This window comes from Rhineura floridana, chromosome 3 (assembly GCF_030035675.1).
Source record: "Rhineura floridana isolate rRhiFlo1 chromosome 3, rRhiFlo1.hap2, whole genome shotgun sequence".
Taxonomy (NCBI): Eukaryota; Metazoa; Chordata; class Lepidosauria; order Squamata; family Rhineuridae; genus Rhineura; species Rhineura floridana.
In genome coordinates this window covers 39,917,449-39,943,336 of record NC_084482.1, presented here as the reverse complement: position 1 = coordinate 39,943,336, position 25,888 = coordinate 39,917,449, and the positions used below count along the sequence as shown (strand labels likewise).

The window sequence follows — 25,888 nt, the reverse complement described above, 5'->3', positions numbered from 1 at the left end:
TAGAAGTTTGTGAGACCTTCCCACCTTCTCCCCCCTCTGATTCCCTCCCCCCCCCCCCCGCATCTGAAAGTATTCCTGAGGCAAAGCATTATAATTTGTAAATGCAGAAGGAAAATGGGTGCTTCTTGCCTCTGTTATATGAGCGACAGATTACTCAAAGCAATGTCTTCTCTTCTCTGTCAAACTCTGCCCAGACAAAATTCTCTCTCTCGTTAACAAATTTAGGCTGCAATCCAATACACACTTATCTGGGAGTAAGTTCCATTGATGGAGCTTACTTCTGAGTAGACATGTATCGGATTGCAGCTTTAACCCTGTAGGAAATGGATGCTACTCCTGTGGGAGGAGTGAACAAGGAAGCAATTTTCTCAGCTAGGAAGGCAGCAACACCAACATGTTAAAGCTAACTTGGTTTATTTGGGAGTAAGCTTTATTGATCACAGTGGGGCTTGCATATGAGTTAACATGCAAATGATTGGATTGCATGATACTATAGCAGCTTTATATTGATAAAATAGGTTGTTAATTTCTTTCTTTGGCTGGATTGTATGACTGGATTAGAGATAAGAATGATTGTTAAAGAATGATAGTTAAATAATTCATGTGAGTTAAGGTCATTTTATTATTCTAAGTACATAACCTTGAGGTGGAGAAGGCATGGAAGGATCTTTCCACAAATGAGCTTCTAAAACCACAATTCACTTTAAAAAAAAAACCTTTATGAAAATAGGCTTTAAGTGGCCGTAGCTCAGTGGCAGAGCATCTGCTTTCCATGCAGAAGATCCAAGGTTGAATTCCTGGCATCACCTGGTAGGGCTGGGAGAGGCTCTTGCAGGATTGCTGCTGCCAGTCAGTGTAGACAATACTGAGCAAGATAGACGCAGTATAAGGCAATTTCCTGTCTTCCTCTCTGTCTTCCCAGACTTGTTTAACTTATTTCTTTAATATATTGAGAAAGACTTGTCTCCAAAAAAGTTGCCTGTAGTAGTCTCATCTGACAAAGGCCGGCCGGCCTATGAAGTCTGTGACCAAAAAAGCCTATCAGCCATGCAGGGTGGTTTGTCAGAGACTTGACAAAACTCCTATTTGCTGTCTATATGAAATTACAAAAATGCAGGTTGCGAAGTACTTGCAGGCCACAGTACTTGGCTGGTGTTGTTGGGGGGGGATGATTATCTTGTGGAAGGCCGATGGGTAATTTTGGGGCTAAGGGAGTGTGGAAGGGGGTTGGTTAATCTACGTGTGCTGGTGAATCAAAGGGGAAGGGATCCATCCATGAGGACTGAGATGAGAGGGTGAAGCTTCCATACAACATCATGTGTTTTTTTCTTTATTGCTGTAGCTTTCCAAGTCAATTATGCAGGCCCCAATGGTGTCAGTGGTAGAAGGGATAGCAGTGGGAGGTGCGGCATGACTCACAAAGGGACCCTGCACTTCTCAATTTGCCACTACACTCTGTTCATAGTACAGGGGTGGGGAACCGGTGGCCTTTTAGATGCTGCTGGACTCCAGCTCCCATCAGCCTCACCCAGCAAAGCCATGTGGTCAGAGATGATGGGAACTGAAGTCCAGCAGCATCTAAAAGGCCACAAGTTCTCCACCCCTGCCACTGGGACTATGTTTCCAATCATTCCTACTGGGTTTTTATTATTATTATTATTGTATAAAGCAGTTCTTGTCTCACTGGCCCTCACTACACAGCCTTGCAAGGTATGTTAAATTAAGAAACAGTACATCACCCAAAGTAACTCTGGTGAATTCAGCCTAGGAGAACTCTGCAGCCTAATGTTGTCTGTTCTACTTACTATGTTTCCTCCTCCTCAAAGAGGAAACACGGAACCAAGCACTTCCCGCTTTATGCCTTGATTGTAAAAACCACAGCATCAGAAAGGGATAATAATGCCATCTAGCCCAGCTCATTGCCCCAAAGGCAGGGTCATCTGTACACAATTACTGAATGACCTGCACAATCCAGACTGCAGCACGCCACAGTAGGAGAGCAGCAAGTGCATGAAATTACTACCGACAGCTCAGGCAAGTAAGACAAGCTACATGCTACAGGAAAGGCAAAAAACCCCACAGAAATTTTCACAAGGCCGAAACAAACCAGAGTCTCCATCCAATCTGTCCTGGGGAAATAATCCTTGATGACCCTAAATATGACTGACAGTTCTCGAGCATGAACAAAGTGCATCTATGGAAGATTACTTGAAATGGAGCTGAAGCCCACATTGCCCAGCCTCCTGTCTCCATTTAGGGCAGTCCTCAGTGTCCCAGAGGAGCCAGTCAACCTTCCTGTCCTTCTTCTCTTTGTTCTCTGAACACCCCCATAGTTATTAAAAGTGAAATGTCTGCTGCCAACCCTCACCCACTCTGCCTTTGGATGGCATGTTGTGACTCAGCAGCAGGAAACTGGAATGAAGTCAGCTTCTATTCACAAAAGGCAAATGTCATTGTCCCAAAAGGAAAGAATCCCTTCTCTGCCCTCCCTCTGCCAGTGCTCTCTTTTCTGTGACCAAATTGTTACACAATAAATAGAATCCTATCACCTCTGTTGTGGCACTTCCTGGTATTAGGGACAGCTATTCATGCTAGTACATAGTTCAGACTTTGCAGGGAAGTAGTCTTCCTGAATCAAAAGAGAACATTATCTCAAGATGGTGAAAAAAATGTGGATTTTATTTTCAAAACAGCCCTACACATTTTGGCCAATTATTTTTTAAAGGGCCTTTCTCAAGAGTTAAATTGAAAAACAGTCTGCAGACATCTCAAATATATCTCCCATTCAAATTCATTGTTTGGGGGTTCATTTTAGATCGTCTCTAGTTTTTGCATTTTTAAAACATTCTTCCTTCCTATAGGGAGATAGTATAGGAACAGCATCAGACCATATCAAACACCTGGGATGTAAACATGACCCTTCTGCCAGGTCACATCTGCTGGTGAAATGGTAGCACTCAACTGCAACTTATGGTAGCACCCCCTTAGCCCAGGAACTTTCAGCACACAACTGCCCCTCCCCATTCCCTTTCTCTTGGGCTAGTGGTTCCCACAGACCACTTGAAAATTGCTGATGGTCTTGGCGGACCACCTAATGTTTTTTCTGCCTGTTGCAGCAATTCTTAGGCACTGTGCTAAGATGCTGCATGAGTTTTAGTTGTATTTTTATTGCTTCCTTTATTTCTTATATTACATTTAATGTAATTCTATAGAATTCAAATTGTAATACAAAAAATACAATATAAGAAATAAGGGAAGCAACAAAAATACAACTAAAAATCAAGAAGAATATTTCATGTGGACATGCCATGGACCACCTGAATGAAGCTCATGGACCACTGATGGGATACAGCTGGACCACAGTTTGGGAGCCCCTGTCTTAGGCTACATGAAAATGTCCATTATAACTGTGATGCAAAATATGGTGGGTGTGAGCTTTGAACCTGAAAACATCATTGTTCTGGATTCCTGGTTTGTTGGTTTTTGTATCTTTCTCTGTTCCACGTGTATCCCAATCTTTCATTTGGGGCTCTGCCTACCCTTTTGTAGACATACAAACAATTCCCATTTTAAGCTAGGGGCAATTGCTTTTAAAGAGGGATATATTTTAGTTACATGCAAACTAAATTATCCCATTCACATTTCCCCAAGCTATTAAATCAAACAAGTTATACCATGGCATCTTTTGACCCACCAAGTCAAATGCAACTCATCAGCCATGTGCTGTGGGCTGTCACATGCTTGGCAGGCGGGCAGCAAGAAACTGGGATGCCAATGGTGGGTTGCATTTAACTTCATAGGTAACACGTCATGCTGGTCTGCACTAGCCTAAATCAAGCAAGATGCAAACTTCATTGGGCTTTGTTCACATTTACAGGTTTATACGCTAGAAATGGGTGCAAGAAAGGTTTTCACTGTAAACCAAATGAAACATAAGACACAGGGTGTACCTTACACAAACTGTCCCAATTTAAGAAGTCCTCTAAGAGTATGATGAAGGGGAATATTGTTTGCAACACCTCTGAACTTTCTGGGGCCCAGCTGAGAAGATAGAAGAAGAAGAATTTTATTTCAGTCAACCGACCACAATACAATATAAAAATATAAATGTTAACGTGAGACTGCTTAGTGACAGAGCTATGGCAGACATCAAAACAATACGATAAAATTAATTACAATTCACAATCTTACAGGGTCTGGTCACAATGGCCAAGTTCAGAAATTTGGCCACTTGAACAGTAATTACCTTGTCAGAGCCCTCTAGTAAAACAGGCAGAAGAGACTCAGGGGAGCGGCCTGGAAGGGACTGCATAATGGGGTATAAAAGATCTTTTCTGGCCCCTTCATAATACCTACAATTAAACAGAACATGTAAAACAGACTCCACTTCAGCATTATCACAGGGGCAGCATCTATTATTCCTTGGAGTTTTGTCTGAGAAGATAGTGAACAATATGTTGTATTGTCACATTTAAGACCGAAAGGCTAACCAGAACCATATCACCAGCGTAGCTTCTCTTAACCAGTATTCCCCCTCCCCGTGCAAGAACATAAAAAGAGTCCTGCTGCATCAGACCAAAGCACCATCTAGCCTACCACCCTGCTGTCCAAAATGGCCAATAAAAACCCCACAAGGTGGGCGTGAAGGAAATAGTGCTGTCCTGCTTTTGCTCTCCAGAGGTGTCTTAACTGCTTCTTGACATGGCAGTTCTATTTAGCTACCAAAGTGTCTTGCCACTGATAGTTCCATTCTTCGTGCATTTGTCCAATGCCCTTTTAAAGCCATGTGAGTTTGTGGCTATCAGTTATCGCATCTGATGTTAGCAAATTCTTGCTGCTTCTGCCTTTGTTTCCCTGCAACACCAACTGGGAGAGAAAACTGCTAGAGGCAGATTCCCAGGATATTAAAAAGACTTCCTCAGTAGTTATTAAATCCTCACATGCTTTATGAAAGGAGGAACACATGTGCTGGTAGTCATCTAAGCAGAGTTCTGTGCCACTTCTTTTAACTGTACCTCATATGAGGAGCACTCATATTTGACATCACTCCTACTCCCATCAGGGATACTGTAGTGGTAGACTTCCTGAATCAGTAAGGGGTCAGACTAGATGACATTCTAAACCCCTTCCAACACTATGATCTTTGAAAAGTTCTGCCCATCCATACTGACAGTCTTGAGAAGCCAAGAGAAGTAATAACTTTATTTTTCTAGAACCCTACTTATCACCCACTGAGGTCCTTTTGGGCATCAAGGAGTATCAGTCAGACACAGGACGTTTGGATGGGATGGGCTTATGCCCCAATAAAAATGTTTATGGTGCACTCAGTGAATGAGTTCTGCTTCATGTTCAAACTATTAACTGATCAACATATTTCAGGTTCAATGTTTCCCTTCATGTGGTTCAAGGACAAGCTGGAGATATCCCATTCTAATGGGAGTGCTGGATTTGTACCCCCAGATCTATAGATCCTTACACTCAGCAATAGGCTGTATGCACGGGACTTTGTACAAAGATCTTAGGTTCTTAGTTTTGTTTTTCCTGTAGAAGCCTTTCCCCCAAACCTTCTGAGCTCAGGTCCCCTTTTGAAAATTCACTCTGCCTTCTAGATACCCCCAACCTGGCACCAATCATCAGTTGGTGAGCATGCAAAGATCTTTGCACAAAGTCACACGTATACAGCCTACTGCTGACAGTATACCTCAATCTATGGGGGTTGGGGGTACAGTTCCAATGCTGGCATCAGGCAAACATTGAAGCAAAATCCTTCCCAAATCAGATCAGTGTGATAGCATAAGTGAAGGAACACATCCAATGATCCTCTGCTGAGGGGCAATCAATCCATCTACCTCTTGGCTGCTGGTGGAAGGTTGGCACTGTTTGTCTCCAGGTCCTCCCTCTCTCTGATGTCAGATGTCCTGCACCTCACAAGGGGACGAGCTTGCCCCCACAGTTTGAGAACACCTGCTGTAGAATTTGGCTTGACCGACTATGCCCATTTTAGCTACATACTTGGCATCTCCTGTTTGTTTCTGTTCTGTGTATTGCACTTTCTTTCAGAGAGTGACGTATCTGATCAAGATTTCTTGGGTTAATATGCAGAGAGAGACGAGTTTGGATCTGATTACCTTCTTGCCCCTCAGGCATGAGCGGATGGGGACATCAAGAGGCCAAAGGGGAAGAGTAATGAGGAGTGGGGTAGGAAGTGTCCAAGTGGAACATAAAAGCAAAGGACAAGACATATTTAACAACTAGGAATTTGAAGGACTACTCCATGGATCCCCCAACTTAAAAACAGACCAGGCTGAAATGCAACTCTCTGAAATGTATGTTTTGTGTTTTGCCTTAATTTGGAGATGAGGGAGGAAGGTCTCTCTTTCTCAGTCTGCATCAATGGTTAATCATGCACACCACCCAACATTAGTTCACTGCCTCATCCTGATCCCAGGAAAGTTAAAAATAGGAGTTTGAGGCAGTTTTGTACCCAAGTTTTGCCAGTTTCAGGGGTTGCTTGAGGTCTTGGAGGAGGCACTCACACTTATGTCTTGAGGATGAATATACTCAGCTTTAATACCCACAGTGCTTGCTCAATCTATCACTGAAGGGCTGCTTCACACATCAACATTAATCTCCACAAAGAAAAAGTGTAAAGTTTATATTTTCTTCCTACACAGGGATGAATTTATACACTCATACCCCATTTTTCCATTAAAAAAAAGTTCAAGGTGGCTCAAGATCATAGCATTCCAGCACCAAAAATGGATAGCAATTAAGATACAGAAATAAAAACTAACTCCAGTAAAGTAGCCTGAGAAATGGTGAGCAGATAGCCCACATGAGTAAGAAATCAAAACGTTGCTACTTCTAGTAATAATAGCAGCACCTTGCACTATTCCCCATTCCCTGCAAAGTGTAGCAAACTTATTAAGATAAGATGGCTTTCCATATTACAGCAAGATAAAAAACTATACATTTCACCAATAATGGTATACACAAAAAATGTCTCTATATAAGAGGACCTATATCTTGCATGAAAAAGCCCTTAGGGTTGTTTCAGACATAACACTGTGACATACATTTCTCTCATATTATGTATCACATGCGAATGTTGTTTACTGCCGGATAGAAAATGAAAGAAAGCCATTTTAAAATCAAGTGTTCACTCCGGCCACTGTAGATTTTATGGGTATATGTACCTGGTGTACAGAGTGATATGTGTCTCCTGCTTGATATCCGAATGCCTCAAAGGTTCTTTCCCCACATATATCAGAGCGCAAACAGGATTAAGAGGAGACCATTTACAGTTTAGAAAAGGAGCAACAAGGTTAGAGCCTTCCTCCACTTTGAAATTCGAAATGTTAGGTTAGCCAAATACGATAAAACTTCTGCCAGAGGAAGTACAGGTGTGCAACTCTCCACCTTCATTTCCCAGGGATCTGATTGCCCAAGAGACATTCCCTAACGTTCACCACTAGCAACGATCCCAGACATGATTAGCTTGCATGCCACGGTCCCTATAACTCTGTCACTCTACCTTCTTTCCTTTCAAGGTCCCAGGATACAATAAATGCCAAGGTGCTGGTGACATAAAGGATTACATTTGTCAAAGCTCTAGACTAAGTAGAACAGATTGAGAATAGCAGGTTACAGCTCTAGCCAGCCTCGGTGTCCAGCTCAGCAAAAGGGATCTCTTTGTGGACAAAAACATGCACAGGTCCACATTGACCTCACTACTAGAAACTCATCCCAAGTAAAAGGACTAATCAACAAGTAGCTACAGCTGTTTTATTATCTGAAGACTAAGTCTGGCATAGTTCCTACAACTGAATTATGGGAGAGACCAGCGGCTAGCACTTGTAAAGAGAAGTACTAGGGTTGAAATATGATGGGAAGTCACATCTTCAAATATGGAACACCTATCCCAGATGTGTTGGGGCTTGCTCTGGTTAATCAGTAGCAATGGGAAAGGCAGTCAGCATATGCTCAGAGACACTGCATTTCTCTATTACTTCCAATATGTCAGGGCTGAGACCTGGTTCAGATCAAGTCCTGGATGAGCCAGACATTCAAGGCCTTGGCGATCTGGGCTCTAATCTTTGCTCAACAAGCAGCACCCACCTCAGTCATCAACCGGTCTGCGCCTGTATTCTCTTCATCCTTAAAGATGATGTCAGGGTTGTAATTGGGCACCAGGTCCTTGAAGTGTTCCGAGTGGCGTCCGATTTTACCCTCCGCTTTCCCACTGGCACCCAAGGTCTGCTCTGCAACGTTGGGTACAAACTGCTTGTACTGCAGCGGTGTCAAGTTCTTGCGGCTATACTGCTTCCTCCCTACCGGCCCCCTGCCTGGGCCACAGCCCTGAGCAGGGGGCAAAAGGCAGCTAGCCAAGCAAAGCCCAAGCAAGATGACAAGCCTGTGCCAGGCCATTGCAGCCAGATGTCAGGGCTACCCAGCGCTCTCCCCCCCTTCTCAATTCTCCGTCAATTGCCAAGAATGCTGTCAACCAGGGAAGGACATCATCACTGCAGGGCTGACCCAGGTTGGGGTGCGAAGGGATTCCTTTGTGCCCACACACTTTCAGGTGCCCACTACTGGCAATGAGAACCCGCTGTGCCTCACCAGCGTGGAGTGGATCCTCTCTTCTACTCATGCAGTGCCACCCACTGGTCCCCATATAAGTCTGGCCCCTCCCAGTGCCATCCAGCAGTGCCCTTTCAAATCTGCCATTCCAGCTAGCAGCACCTTCCCGAGCCCAACCCAACTCCTCCTGCCCCCTGGGCCCCCCTTTGCCAAAAGCCACCGTCGTGCTCCATTCACAGCCCTTAAGGCAGAGAAGCCTGCAAACACCAAGCGAGGGAGGAGAGCGGTACGACACTGTTCTCCTACTACAGCCACCAAGGTGGTGGCTGGCGCGGGGCAACCCAGTCGGGTCCCTCCGTCGTTCCCGCTGCCCGACTCCGCCTTCAAGACCGGCCCCCACGAGAAGCTGTGCCGGGCACATCCCTCCCAGTGCCCCCCCCTGCATTAAACGCCCTGGGCCTATGCCCGGAGGGAGGCGCGCCCCGTGAACACCCCCTGCCTAGCAGTGCGGACTGCCCCGGAGCTGACACCGCCTCATATTCCGCGCCCTGCAGGGCGGTGCGCCTCCTCTGGCGCATCCCCATCCTGCCTCGTGTAGCAAGTGCCTCGGAGGGTCGCCCTCCACTGCAACTGCCTGGATCAGTCTGCGGATCTGGCGCCCTCTGCTGCAGAGGCTGGGTCAGTACAAGCGGGACGCTCATTTCCCTTCCTATTCCTTGTTTAAACTGCTTAGCCTTAGAAGAAGCCACGGCTAATAAAATATTTTCAGAGCTTGGAAAAGTTACTTTTTTGAACTACAACTCCCATCAGCCCCAGCCAGCATGGCGCTGGCTGGGGCTGATGGGAGTTGTAGTTCAAAAAAAGTAACTTTTCCAAGCTCTGAATATTTTTAAAAGGGGGGGCCGGGAGGGAAAGAGTCTGGTGGAACAAGACAGAAGCGACAGCTCCCGCCTTCCTAGCTTGGGCCACGTTTTCCAAAATTTCCCGCCTCTTAACGTCATAATTTCACCCACTTTCGGGCCAACTTCTCTCGCCGCAGCACTGCGCGACCTATTTTACTTCCCTAACAAGAGGAAGGTCACACAGACCGCCCACCTCCTGTCGTACTGAGACCTCTTTTCCCTCGCTTGCCCCATTCCCCTCATGCAAGCGCATCAGACAGGGTTAAGTAGATGTCAAGGCGGAGGAAAAGAGCTTTCCTGCTTCTTCTCTTCTCTCTCCCCCCCCCCTCCGAAGGTGGCCCGCTCTTCCTCTAAGGGGGCAGGGGACAACTCGGCCATCCCACCCACCCCAAAATTATTTATTCCCCAGCATCAGAATCCTGTAACTTCTCATCAAAACCGACCATGGCTTCATTTCGGGTTAACTTGACATAAGCCTTAGGTCCCAGGGAGGATGGGAGAGGGGTGAGGAAGGTTAAGTCTCCGAGGAGATAAGGCATCATTACAAGAGCACCCTGTGCCTTGAACAGGTCATAACAAGCAAGTAGCAACTAGTCAGTGGTTTTGCCTTGAAATATGAAGGCCACTTCAAGGAGGAAAACATGTTGATTAATAAGCTTCATATTAGGCCTGCTGTTAGTGAGAGATTGTGCAGCTTTCTAATGACTTAAGCTAGCCTTTAATCTGAACCTGCAACATAGGGCACAGTTTCCGGTAACTTCTACGTATATCTATCATTTTATCTTTCAAGGCACAGATAGGGAACCTGTGGCCCTCCAGACACTGTTGGACTCTCAGCACCCATCAACCCCAGCCAACATGGCCAATAGTCAGGTATGGTAGAAACGGTTAAGTTCTGCAACATTAAAGTTGCACAGGTTCCCCACTGATCTAGAATGAGCAGATACCAAGAAGATCAGGGCTCCCACACCAATCACAGTTGTGTAGCATTTTTGTCAGATGTAGCTTGTCAAGCTGGGCAAGAAAATCCCCCTCCCAAAACAAAGGCACCTGTGCAACATAACAGAGCCCTTATCCTCATTTGTATGGGGCCAGTCAGCTGCACTCACTCATAGCGCAGCCCATCTAAACAAAAAAAAGAAAACTGTGACCATGACCCTTGCTTACAGCCCACCTTACGTCAGAGCATGACACGTGCAAGTCCCAACCCACAAGCTGAAGACTAATACATTAAAGCAGCTCTCACAGTAATGTTGGACTGAACATCAACTCTCATCAGCCTCAGCTGTCAAAGCCAATGGTCAGGGATGATGGGAGTTAGAGCCCAACAGTTGTCATGTGCCAGTTTACAGCAAAGCTTTAACTCTAATACTAGACCATAGTGGTAGGAAGAAGCAAGATGTTTGCTCTCTTCTAATCATTTTTTTTGACATGGCTATTTGCACTTTTGAATTTTATTCCTGTAGTATGAGGATTAACAGCAAGACAACAAAAAAGGAGTCTGCAAGCACTTAGGATTGCTGAGACACATACTATGAGCCCGGAAGGATAAATACCAACTGTCTATTATGCAATTGACTGAGGACCTCACAACCCTGGCTACATTTGAACGTATTTCATATAGATGTCAATTTTGCATGGATATCTATTTGGACACCTAGAAGGCCTATATTAACATACATGTTTAACTTAAGGTGCATGTACTGGTAGTTATTGTATCTGTAATGTAAACCTATGGTGGTTTATTGTAACTATTAGTAGTAGTCATATATTTATTTTAAAATTCTCCAACTTATTTGTTATCTTTTCCTTCCCTTTTTTTGTTATATTTGCAAACTTAAAAATGGCTATTTGCAAATGGATTAACTAGCTAAATATAAACACATGCAGAAGAACTTCCCTGACTTGTATCATCTGGCTCAACTGTTGTGACTCAAAGCAGTTCTTGCTTAAACTGTTGTGTAGTGCAGCCAATCATAGAGCCCAGAATGCCCATTTAAATTATAAATGCCTAACTTCCACATTAAATGATGACTAGATATTCAATGAATGGGACTGCAGAGGCTCTGAATGCTCAGCAGAAATGGCGAGCTGGAAAGACTTGTTTCTTCCTTTATCTAGCAAGGATGGCAGAGCATCATTCTTTTCCCAGACTTCCACAACACACAAGAAGCATCCAAAGGGGGGGGGAGGGGAAGGACTAGGGAATTTATTGCTTACATGGATACAAGTCCCATGAACAGTATAGTACTGAGATCAGACAGTCACTACGTGAAGCAAAAAAGGCAGACAAGAATCACAAGTCTCCATTTAAGTTTTTCCCCTCTGAATTGAGGCCTACAGTGCCATAACATGTTCTGGAAACAAAATGATTAATCCACACACAGCCCTTTCCCTGTTCAAGTCTAGGCTGTGTTAAGGGTGCAGGACTTATATGCAGCTTTCTTCAGCTCGAGCTGTAACGTTTATGGAGAATATGGGTGCCACATTACAAGGACTCAGCAAATCTGTACTTCTTCAAGTTACCCACAAGGGATACCCACACATCTTGAAGCCAACTTCTGCTTACGCTGTAAACATGGACAGTTGTGACCTTGCCCCGTACACACAGAGCAAAACAACGGTGCCACAAACACTGAGGAAAAAGACACACACAGCAATTCCTACCATAACACTCAAAAGATACACATGCTACCTTCTGTAAGGAACAATCATTCCCATCTGAACTAGAAAATTTGACACCTCCCTCCACATCTTAAGCCAAACTTGGGAATTCTACTTATAGCTTCCCAATTCAAATATGGGATTCAATTCCTTCATATTATTCTTGTCCAATACTGGGTACACAAGGGCCCTGACAAACTGGAGAACCCAGGCCAGCATCTGAAGACAGAGATGCCAAACAGAGCAGTCATAGTAGATCCACAGACATGTGGCTAGGAAGCCAAAGACGGAAGAGAATAGGGATGGGGACCAGAACAGGTGACAGGGCTTCAAAATACTGTGGCTATTTGGGGGGGGGGCTGTTTCCCTCCATACCATTCTTCATATTAACTTTTTCTCCTAACATCTCCCCTCATCCATTCCCCTAATTTTGATATATACTGCCACATTGAACAGGCTCACTTTCCAAGTCTTCCCACCCCAATAATAGGAGCTGTTTGTATTATTGGGCGTATATAGACAGGTAAGTCAACATGGTGCCCTCCAGATGTTGTTGAACTCTAACTCCCATCTGCCCCTGCCAGCATGGCCAATAGTCAGGGGTGTTGGGAGTAGTAGTCCAGCAGCATCTAGAGGGCACCACGTTGACCACCTCTTCCTAGATAGTGGGGAAGGAACATAAACTGGCTGTGAAGTTGACCCTTGACGGGAATTTGCTGTCGCAAGCAAGGCATAGGGTCAGAGGAAACGAAAAGTTGCATCAATATCACTAAGGACCATTCTCAACTTCAGAAAGTCTCAACACTGATACCTCTACAATGATGCAAGAATGATGGAATGGCAGTGGTGGTGGGTTCTCCATTTTGCTGGGCAAAAGTACCCTCATTGGCTGCTGCTTCCCCCATCCCTCAGTTACCATTTTGGGAGGAAAAAACTCACCAAGAAGAAACTTACCAGATGTACCCACCTTACTTTGATCCGACACCCCATAATTACGGAAGAGGGAAACACACACACACATTGCAGGGCAAATTTTAAAAACACAAAGCACACACGCAAAACAAACCTACAGAAAACCCTCTTCTCTTACACACACAGATGGCTGCTGAATGGAAAGCCACAGATACATGGCCCAATAGCGCCAGCTTATATTGCACTTGAGTGAGGTATGTAAACATGGAATGGAGCTCAATCTACTACTCAGAACTGGCTCAAAATTGAAAACTAGAAATTTGGGCTCTAGGATCTAGTGACAGAAAAGAGGCCAGCATGGGCATGAGGTTTAAGACAATGTCAAATATAACAAGAGCAGTAATTTGCAGCATCCCCTGCCAAGTCAAGGGACACCAGGCACTTTTCGCCAATAGCATGTACGCTTGCTTTGCTCTTTATAATGCCCTGGGGCTAATTCTACATTAGTCTCTCTCCAATACAGTCCAAGACTTCTTTCTTCACAATCTATTCCCGTCGCCTTAGTCCTGCAGTCACCACATGAACTACAAGATGCTCCCTCAGCCGATAGGAACGGGGACCTCAAAGAAGAGAGCAAGGAGGTCTTGATAGCAGTTTGAACCTATCACCTCCTCAGGCTTCTGGGATACGGGAGGAGGGCCAAGTCACCAAAGGCGCCACCTTCCCTTCCTTCTGTTCTGACAGGCAGTTGGTCAAAATGAGGGTGAAGCAAAGAAAACTCTCTGCCCCACCCTCTTCTGATGGCTCAGAAGACAAGCACAATCATGATGTCAAGGTCAGGATGTCTTAGTTGTAGGTTGCAGGCAAGGTGGCCTTGCCAAGCTTGATTCAGGCACCAACATTTATTCTAGCTGAGCTTGCATGGCTGGTGCGACCGTGTCACAGGTAGAGGCAGCTTGTGGAGGCCTGGAGGGAAAGAAAGAGGAAGAACTATAGATTAGAGGCCAAAGCCTGCAATCTCTCATCCTGATACCCAGTCCAGAAGACAACCAACTCAACAAGGTGCTTTATAAAACTGCAGTTTTATTATTTGTTGCAAGCCATTCCAACAGCATTGCTGGAGAGTGGCTGATAAGAATAGTAAATAAAAACAAAGCAAGCATGGCCAGATCGGAAATGGATGAGGGAGTTTCCTCACATGAACAATGGTTGTCAAATTCACAAAAATGTTTTCCCGTTAGTGAACCGGCAACCCTAGGTAGAAAGATTGTAAGGTAGTATTGCAAGCATCCACAAGGAACCAGGGTCCACCACAATTTGGCTTGGTTCACACATCAGCTAAGCCAGCAGTTCTTAACCTGGGGTGCACATATCCCCGGGGGTGTGAGACACTTTTTCTAGGGATGCAAGGCGTTGTTCAAGAGATTTAAAAAATTTATTTATCTTAGCTGTTAGGCTAAAACACACATTAAAAAAAATGAACAGTATTTTTTCGGGGGGGGGGCGGGGGCGAGAGCATATTTTGGAAATCCACGGGGTGCTGGCAGCGGAAAAGGTTAAGAACCACTGAGCTAAGCCAAATTATGCCTTAGCATGTTGTCCAAACCCAGACTCACAGTTTAGCTCTCCCGGACAAACCATGAGTTGTATACCATAGAACAAACCTTGCTTACAACTCATGGTTAGTCTGAAGAAAGTTAAACTTCAGGCCTGGGTTCAGACGACATACTAAGCCAAGCAGCAGTGCCAGCGCAGCAGAACGCCTGGAGAGGAGCAAAGTGGCTGTGGTGTTCTCTCCTGGAGCCCTTGTGTTTGTGCTAAGCCACGGTCTGGTACAGCATGACATGTGAACCAGGCCACAGTCAACCTCAATGGAACTTTTGACATTAATGTGACCAGCTTCTCCCCTCTTCCCCTTCTACCCAGGAGTTGGTCCCTTCATTACTGACCAGGCCACTTAACAGTTCCATTTTCCACTGTCTTCGTGACAACAAATTGGAGTGGGACAGTTTGAAGGGGGGGAAAAGTGCCAGCACTTACCAAAGGCCCTGATGAGTTCAGCTTGTACAGCCCAGGTGAATTTCTTCACTAGACATAGAGTTGTGAGGCCAGCAAAAAGCATGTTGTAGAGAAAGACGATGTAGAAGTTTCCCAGCCAGTTAAACCTTCCAAAGTCACCCAGCAGGTCAAACCTTGTAATCCCTGAGATTGGGGGGGGGGGAGAGAGAGAGAGAGAAAGAAAATGCTTGCCATGTGCTACCAACTTGAATCTTCAAGCCCATTCCCAATTTTTTTTAGATCTGTGAGTCATTATACTATCTATTGTTTACCCTCCTTCCAAGAGGGTTTCCTGAACATTATATTTGTGGTATACAATCATAATCAACAAAACATATGAAGCTCAGTTCTCCAGGACTGCTTTTCTTCCAGTTTAAATCCTATTAAATGCAGGCAACGCAAACACCCTCCCTGAAATTAAATTTTCCAGAACTCCCACTATCCCCTGTAATTTGACACTGTGACTCTCTTACAACAGCATGGCCATTTTCTCTCATTTCCTATGCACACTGCTGTGTGTTCTGAGAAATGGTGGATTTCTACAATTGTACACCACATCCTAGAACAACTTGGCAAATATCCAAACCATCAAATGCAGGAAAAACGATGCTCTAAGAATTCCAGCCACATTGCACTTTTCAGCAATATCACAGTTCCTCACAGCCAGGATTTTGTCCCTCCTCACTATTCAAGTCTCTATGCAAGAGAATTCAAACTGTAAATAGCTTTATTTGTGATTTACAAGTTCACATAAGCACAGAAGGATGGAATTTGAATACAGCATGCAGCATCCTGACAATATTTTCTGTTTGTTTTTTAAGCAAGTTTCTAGCATATGTGATTCTGAAAGTAATTATGGAAGGGTAGTGCCTAGTAAACTCTTTGAAGCTACACAAGCTTTGCAGGAGGCAGAGCTTCAGTGCCCCAATACTTATTCTAGCTGAGCTCGGATTAGTAGAAGTGAAATGATGCAAAGATAGTAAATTATTTATTACTTATTTATTTATTAAATTTATATCCTACCCTTCCAGAAGGAGCCCAGGGTGGCAAACAAAACTCTAAAACATCTTAAAAACAGACTTTAAAATATATTTTAAACAAAACATCTTTTTTTAAAAACATCTTAAAAAGCAATTTCAACACAGACGCAGACTGGGATAAGGTCTCAACTTAAAAGGCTTGTTGAAAGAGGAAGGTCTTCAGGAGGCGCCAGAAAGATAACAGAGATTATGCCTGTCTGATATTTAAGGAGAGGAAATTCCAAAAGATAGGTGCCACTACATGAAAGGTCCATTTCCTATGTTGTGCAGAATGGACCTCCTGATAAGATGGTATCTGCAGGAGGCCCTCAACTGCACAGCATAGCGATCAACTGGTTATAGGAGGGGTAAGACGATCTTTCAGGTATCCTGATCCCAAGCTATATAGGGCTTTGTACACCAGAACCTTGAACTTGGCCCGGTAGCTAATGAGCAGCCAGTGCAATTCTTTCAGCAGTGGGGTGACACGTTGGCGATACCCTGCCCCAATGAGCAGTTGCGCTGCTGCATTTTGCACCTCCAGGGCACCTCCACATAGAACCCATTACAGTAATCCAGCCTGGAGGTTACCAGTGCATGGACAACAGTGGTCAGGCTATCCCGGTCCAGAAACGGCTGCAGCTGTCTTACCAGCTGAAGCTGGTAAAGGTACTCCTAGCCACTGAGATCACCTGGGCCTCTAGTGACATATATGGATCCAGAAGCACCCCAAGTGTACGAACCTGCTATTTCAGAGGGAGAACTACCCCATCCAAAGCAGACGACTGACCAATTATCCAAATTCAGGAACCACCAACCCACAGCGCCTCCATCTTGCTAGGATTCAGACTCCCTTACCGGTCCAGTGTGTGCATGGCCTCTCTTGATTCAGATGTTACAGAGAAATAGAGCTGGGTGTCATCAGCGTACTGCTGATACCTCACCGCAAATCTCCTGATGACCGCTCCCGAGGGCTTCATATAGATGTTAAACAGCTTTGGGCAAGATGGTACTCCACAGCACCCCACAACACAACTGCCAGGGGGCCGAAAGACAATCACCCAAAGCTATTCTCTGAAAACGACCCTGGAAATAGGATTGGAACCACTGTAAAACTGTGCCTCCAATACCCATCTCACCAAGTCGGCTCAGAAGGATACCATGGTCGATAGTATCAAAGCCACTGAGAGATCAAGTAAGAACAACAGGGTCACACTCCCCATGTCCTTCTCCCAATAAAGGTCATCCACCAGGGCGACCAAGGCTGATTCAGTCCCATAACCAGGTCTGAACCCAGATTGGAATGGGTCAATGAATATACAAATATCCTTAGCCTGTATTATTTATCCAGGTCATAGGATGTGGGCTTCGTTTGAGCACAGTGTTTTTTTAAAAAAACAAAAACAAACCACAGCCCTGACTATATGTCAGTTTTCCCACAGCAAGGCTGGACCAGTCATTTTACTGATGCATGCTTAGGAAGATGAAGACCGAGTGAAGCTGACGAAACTCACCCAAGGTCCGAGATAAAACTGGCAGTGCAGAGCTCAACACCAACAAAGAGACACAATTTCCAATTATCTGCAAGGAAACCCAGTTTGAAATGAGTAACACTCAGAGACAAAACAACTGCTTTGCATGCAGAAGGTTCAATCCCCAGCATCACCAGGTACAGCCATGGACGCCTCCCGCCTAAAACTGTGGAGAGCTACTGCCAGTCAGTGTAGACAATACTGAGCTAGAGGAACCTTTAGCCTGACTCAGTGTAAGGCAACTTGCCTGTGTCCTCACCCAGCCCTACAACACACTGCAAAGTTCTTCCTCCTTCACTCTCAAATCTCTCTCCCAGTCCATCCATCAAAATGGGCAGAGCCTCCTTTGATTGCCAAACACCAAAAATGAAATGGAAAATGTGGGGAGACACACACACACCCTTAGAAGCTACCAGATTCAGCATTGTTACTCCTCATCAAGAGTTGTGGATCTTTGTGGTCCCACACATCTCTTCTTGAAATGGGGACTGCAGAAGTATGAGAAAAAGCCTGCAGCATTTTGTGTCATTGATTGCTTAACCTCTGCTCTGAAATGCAGGCAGTCTCTCTAGGATCCTCACAAGACAACTTTGGCCAACCTGGCTTAGCCATTCTGTTCCTTCAACACTAAACGTGGGGAACGTTTGGCCCTCCAGATGTTGCTGAACTACAACTTCCATCATTCCTGTCCACTGGCTATGCTTGCTGGGGCTGATGGGAGTTGTAGTTCAGCAACATCTGGAGGGCCAAACTTTCCCCATCTTGTTCTACACTTAAAGCACGAGATGCAGTGGACCTCTGTTAAGGACACTGGAAGCACAGACCTCTTCTGACCCCCTCCCAGCATTCATTCCAATGACACTAGAAGCCCACATGCCTCTCGACTGGAGCCTAGCAAGGAGGTAGCATCATAGCCACAATTATTCCTCACCCCACAAATAAGAGTCTGTGTGCCTCAGCTTTTCACTGTGTGAGCTGCAATTCACTCAGCTTCCACTATCACCTTGGGCCTCTCTGCAGTTTACAAACCACAGCCTCTCTGACCCCCAGATTCTTTGAGATTTCCTGGCCACAGTCCTGCTGCCAGATCAAAAGCTCCCTAATTGTTAACATTATGTAACTGATTCTCTCTCTCTCTCAGCAGTTAAGATATTTTAATAGTTTTTTCTTTCTATTATTTCTAGCATTCCATGACATCATAGCAGCTCAGCCAACAGGCTGGGAGGACACCACTGGCAGTAGCCCATTTTTACATGTATTATGTAAAACAGAAGCCAGATGTATACCTTGGTCATGGCTGTGTCATGTTGCTCAGGCAGCAGTTTGGTGAACAGTGGGGAGCTGTAGAACCCCACAACCGAGGAAATCATTAGATAGCTAAAATGGTAGAGTGTTAAGGAAAAAACAGTGGAGGAATTGTGATAACCAAGGATCATGTGGGAAGCAGAATATTTGACACATTTTTTAATGCATGTGCACACAAATCATTCACAGAGATGCTTCTGTTGATCAAACGTTTTCGTTCCCACTTCCTTTCCTCACAAAGGTAGGCTCAGAACGGAAACACAGCCGTGATACTCTAAAGGCAAGGAAGATCTCCTTGCCACATTTTGATGGTTATGGTAATAAACTAGGCACGCACACAAGCCAGGTCAGATTAACGCTATGGGAGAGCCACAAGGTTTTGACTGGGGAGCAGGTAAGAGAAATTAGAAATGGAAAACCAAGGGAAAATAGGGATTTTTCCAATGAAACTGCCCCACAATCTTCATATGACAAAGTGGTGATGGAGAAGATTTCAAAATACTGCAAAGGATACAATATGAGGATCACCTGCATGGCGGCCCCAAAAGAGCCAAAGACAGAGAAAGAAACTTTTCCCAGTGGTGCATCCTGGGAATGGAGAGATGAAAGAGAAATACAATTAGGTTAGCAGGAGCTGAATAAAAAAAAGTCTTTGAATCCTTTTGGCTTTGCCCTGTGTTCAGACTCTTTCCCAGGAACGTAAGTACAGGAACAGGCTTTCTGCAGGTTGGATTTTTCTTAGTGCAGCACACCCATCAATCTGGATGCATACAGAGGTAGCGGTTTTAATGGCTAAACCTCTTGAACCTCTGCTTTTAATCTGTTTTACAAGTGAAAATAATGATAAAAGCTTTGAGAGTTAAGCAACACAACAGCATCAGGCAAGATGTCTGAGCAACGAAGAGGGATTGGCTGGATAAACCTCTAATACAAACGATATCCAAAGAGATAGCAAGAGGGTCCCTTTTGCTCACCTGGATCCCTCGTGGCATTGCAGCATCATCCAACAGCAGCTCCAAGACATGGAAACACACAACAAGAACAGAGATGCCCTGGAAAAGGAAGCACGGAAGACAAGACAAAACAAAAAGACCTCTCAGTATAGCACTGGCATCCTTCGGTCCCAGCCTTAAAAAGAGCAAAGCATACTAAAGTGCCCCAGTGCTCCTTCCAGGCATCCTTTAAACTAGACTGCCCAGCAAGAAGCTTTCCTTAAATCTTGCTGAAATACCAGAGGTACAGGGAAAGGATGATATCCCTTTGGCAACATACAAATGGTCACCTGCAGAATCAGTAAGCTCTGGACTTGGCTCCCCATTTCCCCCCCTCCCCAACAACCACCACCACCTCCACCAGTTCCACTCCACACATTGCGACGCCTTTCAAAAGCTTCCTTGCTTTTGCTCCCCATGGCAAGGGAGCCACCACTGGCTGGTGGACTAGGAGTCGTCTTCCCAGCCTTGGAGCTGCAGAGAGGTGGAATGCCGAGGAATTCCCAACCCCTCCTCAGCTCAAGGATGGGAAGAGAGAAGACTACACACAGCTTGGCTGCCATTTTGCTGCCAAAGTGTTCTGATTAGGGGTGTAGTTGTCCGGGGTTGTGGGGGGTCATGGGGTTTTTTTGGGAGCAGGGTCCCAGCCAGGTCCCTATGTACGAGCCAATTAGCATGTTAGCCACTGAGAGAAGTCCTTGTCTTTTTGCGCTGATTGGAGCAAGTCAGCGTGAAAGGAGGTGAATCAGCCACTGAGAAGATTCTTCTCAGTAGCCAACTCAGTCTCCCCTTTCATACTGATTGGCTCCTAGGGATATCTGTTGCACTGGAGCGTGGGTTCGCAAAATGATAGCAAGAACAGGGAGGCAAGGGAAATCGGGAAAGGGGACATGGCTGTGAGGGGGTGTAGTATAACTTTCATGAAGGGACCCTGCCCTTCTGAGTTTGCCACTACATTAATAGTTCTGATCACCCCAGCACAGGACAAACATTGTCAATCCCCACCCCAAATATCTTTTCCTGCCCTGGAGCATAAACCAGGTGAGGGCCTCGTGAGCCACTGCTTGGTTGCATTTCCCAAACCAGCAGGCCATCACCATTTCTGGCTTGGCCCTTAAGCCTCCAAAATGGTAGACTGCTGGACACGCCCCAGAATCCTCTGCAATGTCCAAAGGGTCCCTTGGCAGGTAATGCAAACGGGGTTTCCTGAAATGTAGCAGGATGAAGCCTGGGGTTTTCAGACATTCATTTTCCTGGCTTCGGGAGGACGACTGGCTATGATGCAAGGTCAATTTTTTTTTACAACAGCAGAATTGCCGCCCCCAGTGTGAACCCCAACATTTACCGTCAGAGATAGCAAAGAAAGCATGGCCAGTGGATATCCCAGGTTCCTTTGCCAAGCAGAGGCCTTGCGGCGTGTTTCTGTCAAAACAAAACAAAACACGTAACAGGACTTGAATAGCTAGACATTTCAACAGCTCCCCATGCCCACCATGTTTGTTCTACCTTCCCTTCCAAGGAAAATAGTTCCTTTTGGATGAAGTGTTGGATACAAATGTACTGAATAAAAATAAGAGTAAATTCATCTCAGTACAGCGAAACCCCCATCTTCCCTCCACCCAATCAACCCAAACCTAATACACTGGGGGGGGGGCGCTAACATGGACAGGAACTAGAATCCAGGAGTCCAATTTCTGAAAGTTAAGACCTTTTGCATACACTTACTTCGCATTTTAATTGTTTCTTCTGCTATCAAGTGACCAAATAATTTGTTAATGGTGGTGGTTGGGGTTTTTTTAAAGCCTGAAATGCCTGAGTATCGAGACAGGGAAATGAGAAGAGAAAGGCTCAGAGAGCAGCGGCCTCCATGTATAGGAATACCGAAGCCCACCCACTGATCATGAGATGCTCTGTTCTACTCCCTCCAAGATTTGGACATTGGTGCATTTTCAAGTATTTATCCCCAGCTATGACTCAGAGCTTTGTGCATCATCTTCATCAATTGCACCCTCTCTCATACAATTCAGGAGATTCTCTAAGATACTGTTCTGCATTCCAACCACCTTTAAAAGTTTAGATTCGCAGCAACAAAGCAGCAAGGTCTTCTTGGTTGTGGCACCACAATCATCACTGTCTTCTTTGGAAGCCCCACTTATTAACCCACAACTCATGGCAGATGTCCAAAAGAGCCATGAAGATGTCCCACTTTTCATTGTATTTTGATATCTTGTGCTGATTTTACCTTATGATTTTAAATCTCATCTTGTACGCTCACTATATTAGAGTGATAGGAATCTAAAATGGAATCTGTCAGTACTTTCTTTGATCGCATTGTGCAAATGTAGAAGCAGATATTTGATGCAGAACATCCTAGGGCTGGCAGAGATAGCATTATGCATTAAACATTTGCTTATGTAAATTGGCTTAATCTGCATCATTTATCCAAGTAACACCACCAAGTTGTTTCTTAGTGCAAACCTGATTTTTTTTTTTTTGAACTGCAGAGCACACACAGAGACTGGAAGCATGGCTGAAATTTAATAAAGCAGCTAAGAAGCTATGGATGCTGGCTCCCACAGTTGTCCAGTAATATAGCAGCTATGTGGGAAACACAAAAGAGTTAGAGCACCTTCCCACATCCCACTTGATTCTTACCCAGCGTAATCCTGTGTGCATGAATTGCTAGATATTGTTGTCTCAGCACTTCCACATCAAAGTTAAGCCAGCAGGAGGTTTTCCCTGTGCAACACAAAGACAAAAACAATTCAACCAATACTCAAGAGGAAGAAGAACCTGAATTATCCACTGTGCCCACATTTGGCAGCTTCACTTTCAAGGCACTAGAACTCAAGCTGACTGAATCATGTAGCAAACCCACCAAGCCCAGAGGTTTGTGGCTGGGCTCAACCAAGTCCCAGCTCAGTTCAGCCTTAGCTAGACACTTACCAGAGTTGATCTTACGTGAAATGGCAGCTTCTTCAAATCCTGTACAGTTCAGTTGCTCATCTAAATCCTCCAGTAGCTAGAGAGAGAGAGGAACATATATGAGAAGCTAGGCAATCAGGAGCCTAACAACCCTGCCTCTCCACCACCCCCGGCTGCCCAGCAACACACATACTTTGGGGACAAATCTATTTGCTTTGCCCCCTTCACCACCTTTTTATATGGCCCAACCAGGATGCAAGGCCAGAAGATTAGGGTCCATTTAAGGGGCCAGCTAAGCAAAAGCCTTCCCACAGATTATTAGTTACTATATCCATTTTGATTCATGGTTTTCAGTTTCTAACATACCGAGCATACTTTGTTAGTTTCCTGAAGAAGAACATGCATGTTTCCAGATAAAATCCATTACCCATAATAGCCTCCCACAGGATTAAAGACACTATTAAAAATCTCATTGGGGTATACATAGAGACAAGGTTACATATATACAGGTAACTCACAGGTTTATAAACCTACACTTAACCAGAGATTTTTTTTTAACAAGATGAAAAAAAAAATCCCGGTGTCCAGAGGAGAGGCATCAGAGATCTGCATAGATCTTTGCTACCCTCCATTATGACCAGCAGAAGCAAAATCAGACACATGGAAATACAGTGCCTTGAAACAGTAATCAGGCCCCTGACCAATGCTCTCAATATTACTGAATTACAAATGGTACATGGTAATTTTGTTCTGCATGATATATTTTTTCAAAACACTGAAACTCAAAAGCAATTATTGTAAGGTGACTTTGGTTTTATGTCGGGAAGTGTTTGTAAGAAACATAAAAAACTGAAACATGTCGCTTACATAAGTATTCAACCCCTGTGCTGTGGAAGCTCCCAGTGTACACAGATGAAAGAAACTGCCCTGTCGAGGACACAATGACCTTACCATTGGCCTCCGCCTGTGAACCATTAAAGTCGCTGCCACATAGGATAAAACCCCCATTGTTGATCATTGGTCATGCTGGCGATCTGAAGGAAAATGAAGAGCAAAGAGCATTCTACAGAAGTGAGAGATAATGTAATGCAAGTGCATAGATTAGGAAAAGGGTAGAAAACAATATCAAAGTGTTTGGATATCCCAGTAAGCACAGTTGGATCAATAATCAGGAAGTGGATGCTACGTCACACCACCCAGGCACTGCCAAGAAAAGGCCGTCCCTCAAAACTCAGCGCCCAAACAAGGAGACTTGTGAAGAAGCCACAGAGAGGCCAACAATCACTTTGAAGGAGCTACAGAGTTCAGTGGCTGGGAGTGGAGTAATGGTGCACCAGTCAACCATATCAAGAGCTCTGCATAACACTGGCCTGCTTGGGAGGGTGGCAAGAAAGAAGCCATTACTCAAAAAGTAACATCTGAAAGCACATCTGGAGTTTGCCAGAAAGCACGAGAGTGCTCCAGCTGCAATGTGGGAAAAGGTTTTGTGGTCAGATGAGACCAAGATAGAGCTTTTTGGCCAAAACTCAAAGCGCTATGTGTGGCAAACCTAAGACTGCCCATGTCTCAAGACACACCATCTCTACAGTGAAGTATGGTGGTGGCAGCATCATGCTGCGGGGATGCTTCTCACCAGCAGGGACTGGGCATCTTGTTAAAAACTAAAGGAAGAATGGACTGAGAAAATACCGGGAAATACTGCAAGAGAACCTGCTTCAGTCCACTAAAAAACTGAAGCTTGGGAGGAAATTCACTTCTCAGCAGGACAATGATCCCAAGCACAAGGCCAAAATAACATTGGAACGGCTCAAGAACAAAAAGGTGAATGTCCTACAGTGGCCCAGTCAAAGTCCTGACCTCAGTCCCATTGAGGATCTGTGGCGCTCTTTGAAAATTGCGGTCCACAAGTGATGTCCAACCGTTTGCAAAGCTGGTACACACCTACCCCAAAAGACTTAAAGCTGTTATTGCAGCAAAAGGTGGCTCTAGCAAATATTAATGTGTGGGGGTTGAATACTTATGCAAGCAACGTGTTTCAGTTTTTTATGTTTCTTACAAACACTTCCCAGCATAAAACCAATGTCACTTTACAATAATTGATTTTTAGCTTCAGTGTTTCAAAATAAAATATCATACAGAACAAAATTACAACGTACCATTTGTAATTCAGTAATATGAGAGCATCGGTCACTACTTTTGGAAGGCACTGTATATTTAATTCACTTTTTTATACAGGCTATAGATTTTAGCTCTTCCCTCTTCTTTCGTGCTAGGCCTTGGACATTGCAAAGCCTTGCCTGTTCTTACCCTGGGCTTCACCAGCAGCGTCCCCGTGACAGTGAACATTCGTGACAGGCCAAAGGGTGTGCATACTGTGGAGGGTGACAGAGAGAGAGAGAGGCATGAACAACACTAGCATATAAATCCATAATGACCCCTATCTGCCAGGAGGTGGCGCCATTCTCCATGTTCAAGGAGTTGTTTTGCCACACAGGCAAAACCACAAGGCCATTTTGCTGGAGAAGGGTCAGGCACAGAACATCTCCTGGAAAGTGTGACAACTCTATGAGTCCAGCTGGCCTTGAAAATCTGTACTTAAGTCACCTCATTCTGCAGTGAAACAAATCTCTGGCTGGAGCTCTTTGCAGAGATGTCGTCATCCCTGCCCTCCCTTCAAGATAACTTTTTTTTTTTTAGAACCCATGGAGAATGAATTCCAGGATGCTTCAAAAACACTCTGGCCTGCCAGACACACCCTCATGAGAAAGACACACACCATCTGGCAGAGAGCCAAGGGACACTGCAGCACCACAGACGTTTGCCCATTTGTTTCACGTGCAGAGAGCTACATTACCCTTTCTTGTGTGTATATGAGTGTGAGTGAGAGTCTTATCAACCCCTCTATAGTGTACATGGAATCAAACGGTTGCATCCAGCTAAGTCCTACCCAGAGTCAACCCACTGAAGTTAACAGACCTATGTTAGTCATGTGCATTAAT

General features: G+C 44.9%; 2 protein-coding genes and 1 long non-coding RNA gene across 3 annotated transcripts in view; 1 reads left to right on the top strand and 2 right to left on the bottom strand.

Annotated features, from left to right (window-relative positions):
• Positions 1 to 9,344, bottom strand: part of DHH (desert hedgehog signaling molecule) — a 28,350-nt gene extending 19,006 nt beyond the window's left edge. The window contains exon 1 of the mRNA XM_061615433.1: positions 8,119 to 9,344. Coding sequence (XP_061471417.1) covers positions 8,119 to 8,427 — 309 coding nt within the window. The 5' untranslated portion in view covers positions 8,428 to 9,344. The remainder of the gene's footprint in view (positions 1 to 8,118) is intronic.
• On the top strand, positions 9,165 to 11,174 carry LOC133379692 (uncharacterized). The gene is made up of 3 exons (XR_009761242.1): positions 9,165 to 9,258; positions 10,273 to 10,355; positions 10,949 to 11,174. It is a non-coding gene; the product is annotated as an uncharacterized LOC133379692 (long non-coding RNA).
• A 494-nt stretch (positions 11,175 to 11,668) lies between these two features.
• LMBR1L (limb development membrane protein 1 like) overlaps positions 11,669 to 25,888 on the bottom strand; it is a 51,716-nt gene continuing 37,496 nt past the window's right edge. The window contains exons 8-17 of the mRNA XM_061615432.1: positions 25,197 to 25,261; positions 22,911 to 22,986; positions 22,620 to 22,703; positions 21,310 to 21,386; positions 19,947 to 20,024; positions 19,487 to 19,560; positions 18,954 to 19,044; positions 17,650 to 17,716; positions 15,099 to 15,260; positions 11,669 to 14,024 (exon numbers count right to left, since the gene is read on the bottom strand). Of these exons, the coding sequence (XP_061471416.1) occupies positions 13,966 to 14,024; positions 15,099 to 15,260; positions 17,650 to 17,716; positions 18,954 to 19,044; positions 19,487 to 19,560; positions 19,947 to 20,024; positions 21,310 to 21,386; positions 22,620 to 22,703; positions 22,911 to 22,986; positions 25,197 to 25,261 (833 nt within the window). The 3' untranslated portion in view covers positions 11,669 to 13,965. The remainder of the gene's footprint in view (positions 14,025 to 15,098; positions 15,261 to 17,649; positions 17,717 to 18,953; positions 19,045 to 19,486; positions 19,561 to 19,946; positions 20,025 to 21,309; positions 21,387 to 22,619; positions 22,704 to 22,910; positions 22,987 to 25,196; positions 25,262 to 25,888) is intronic.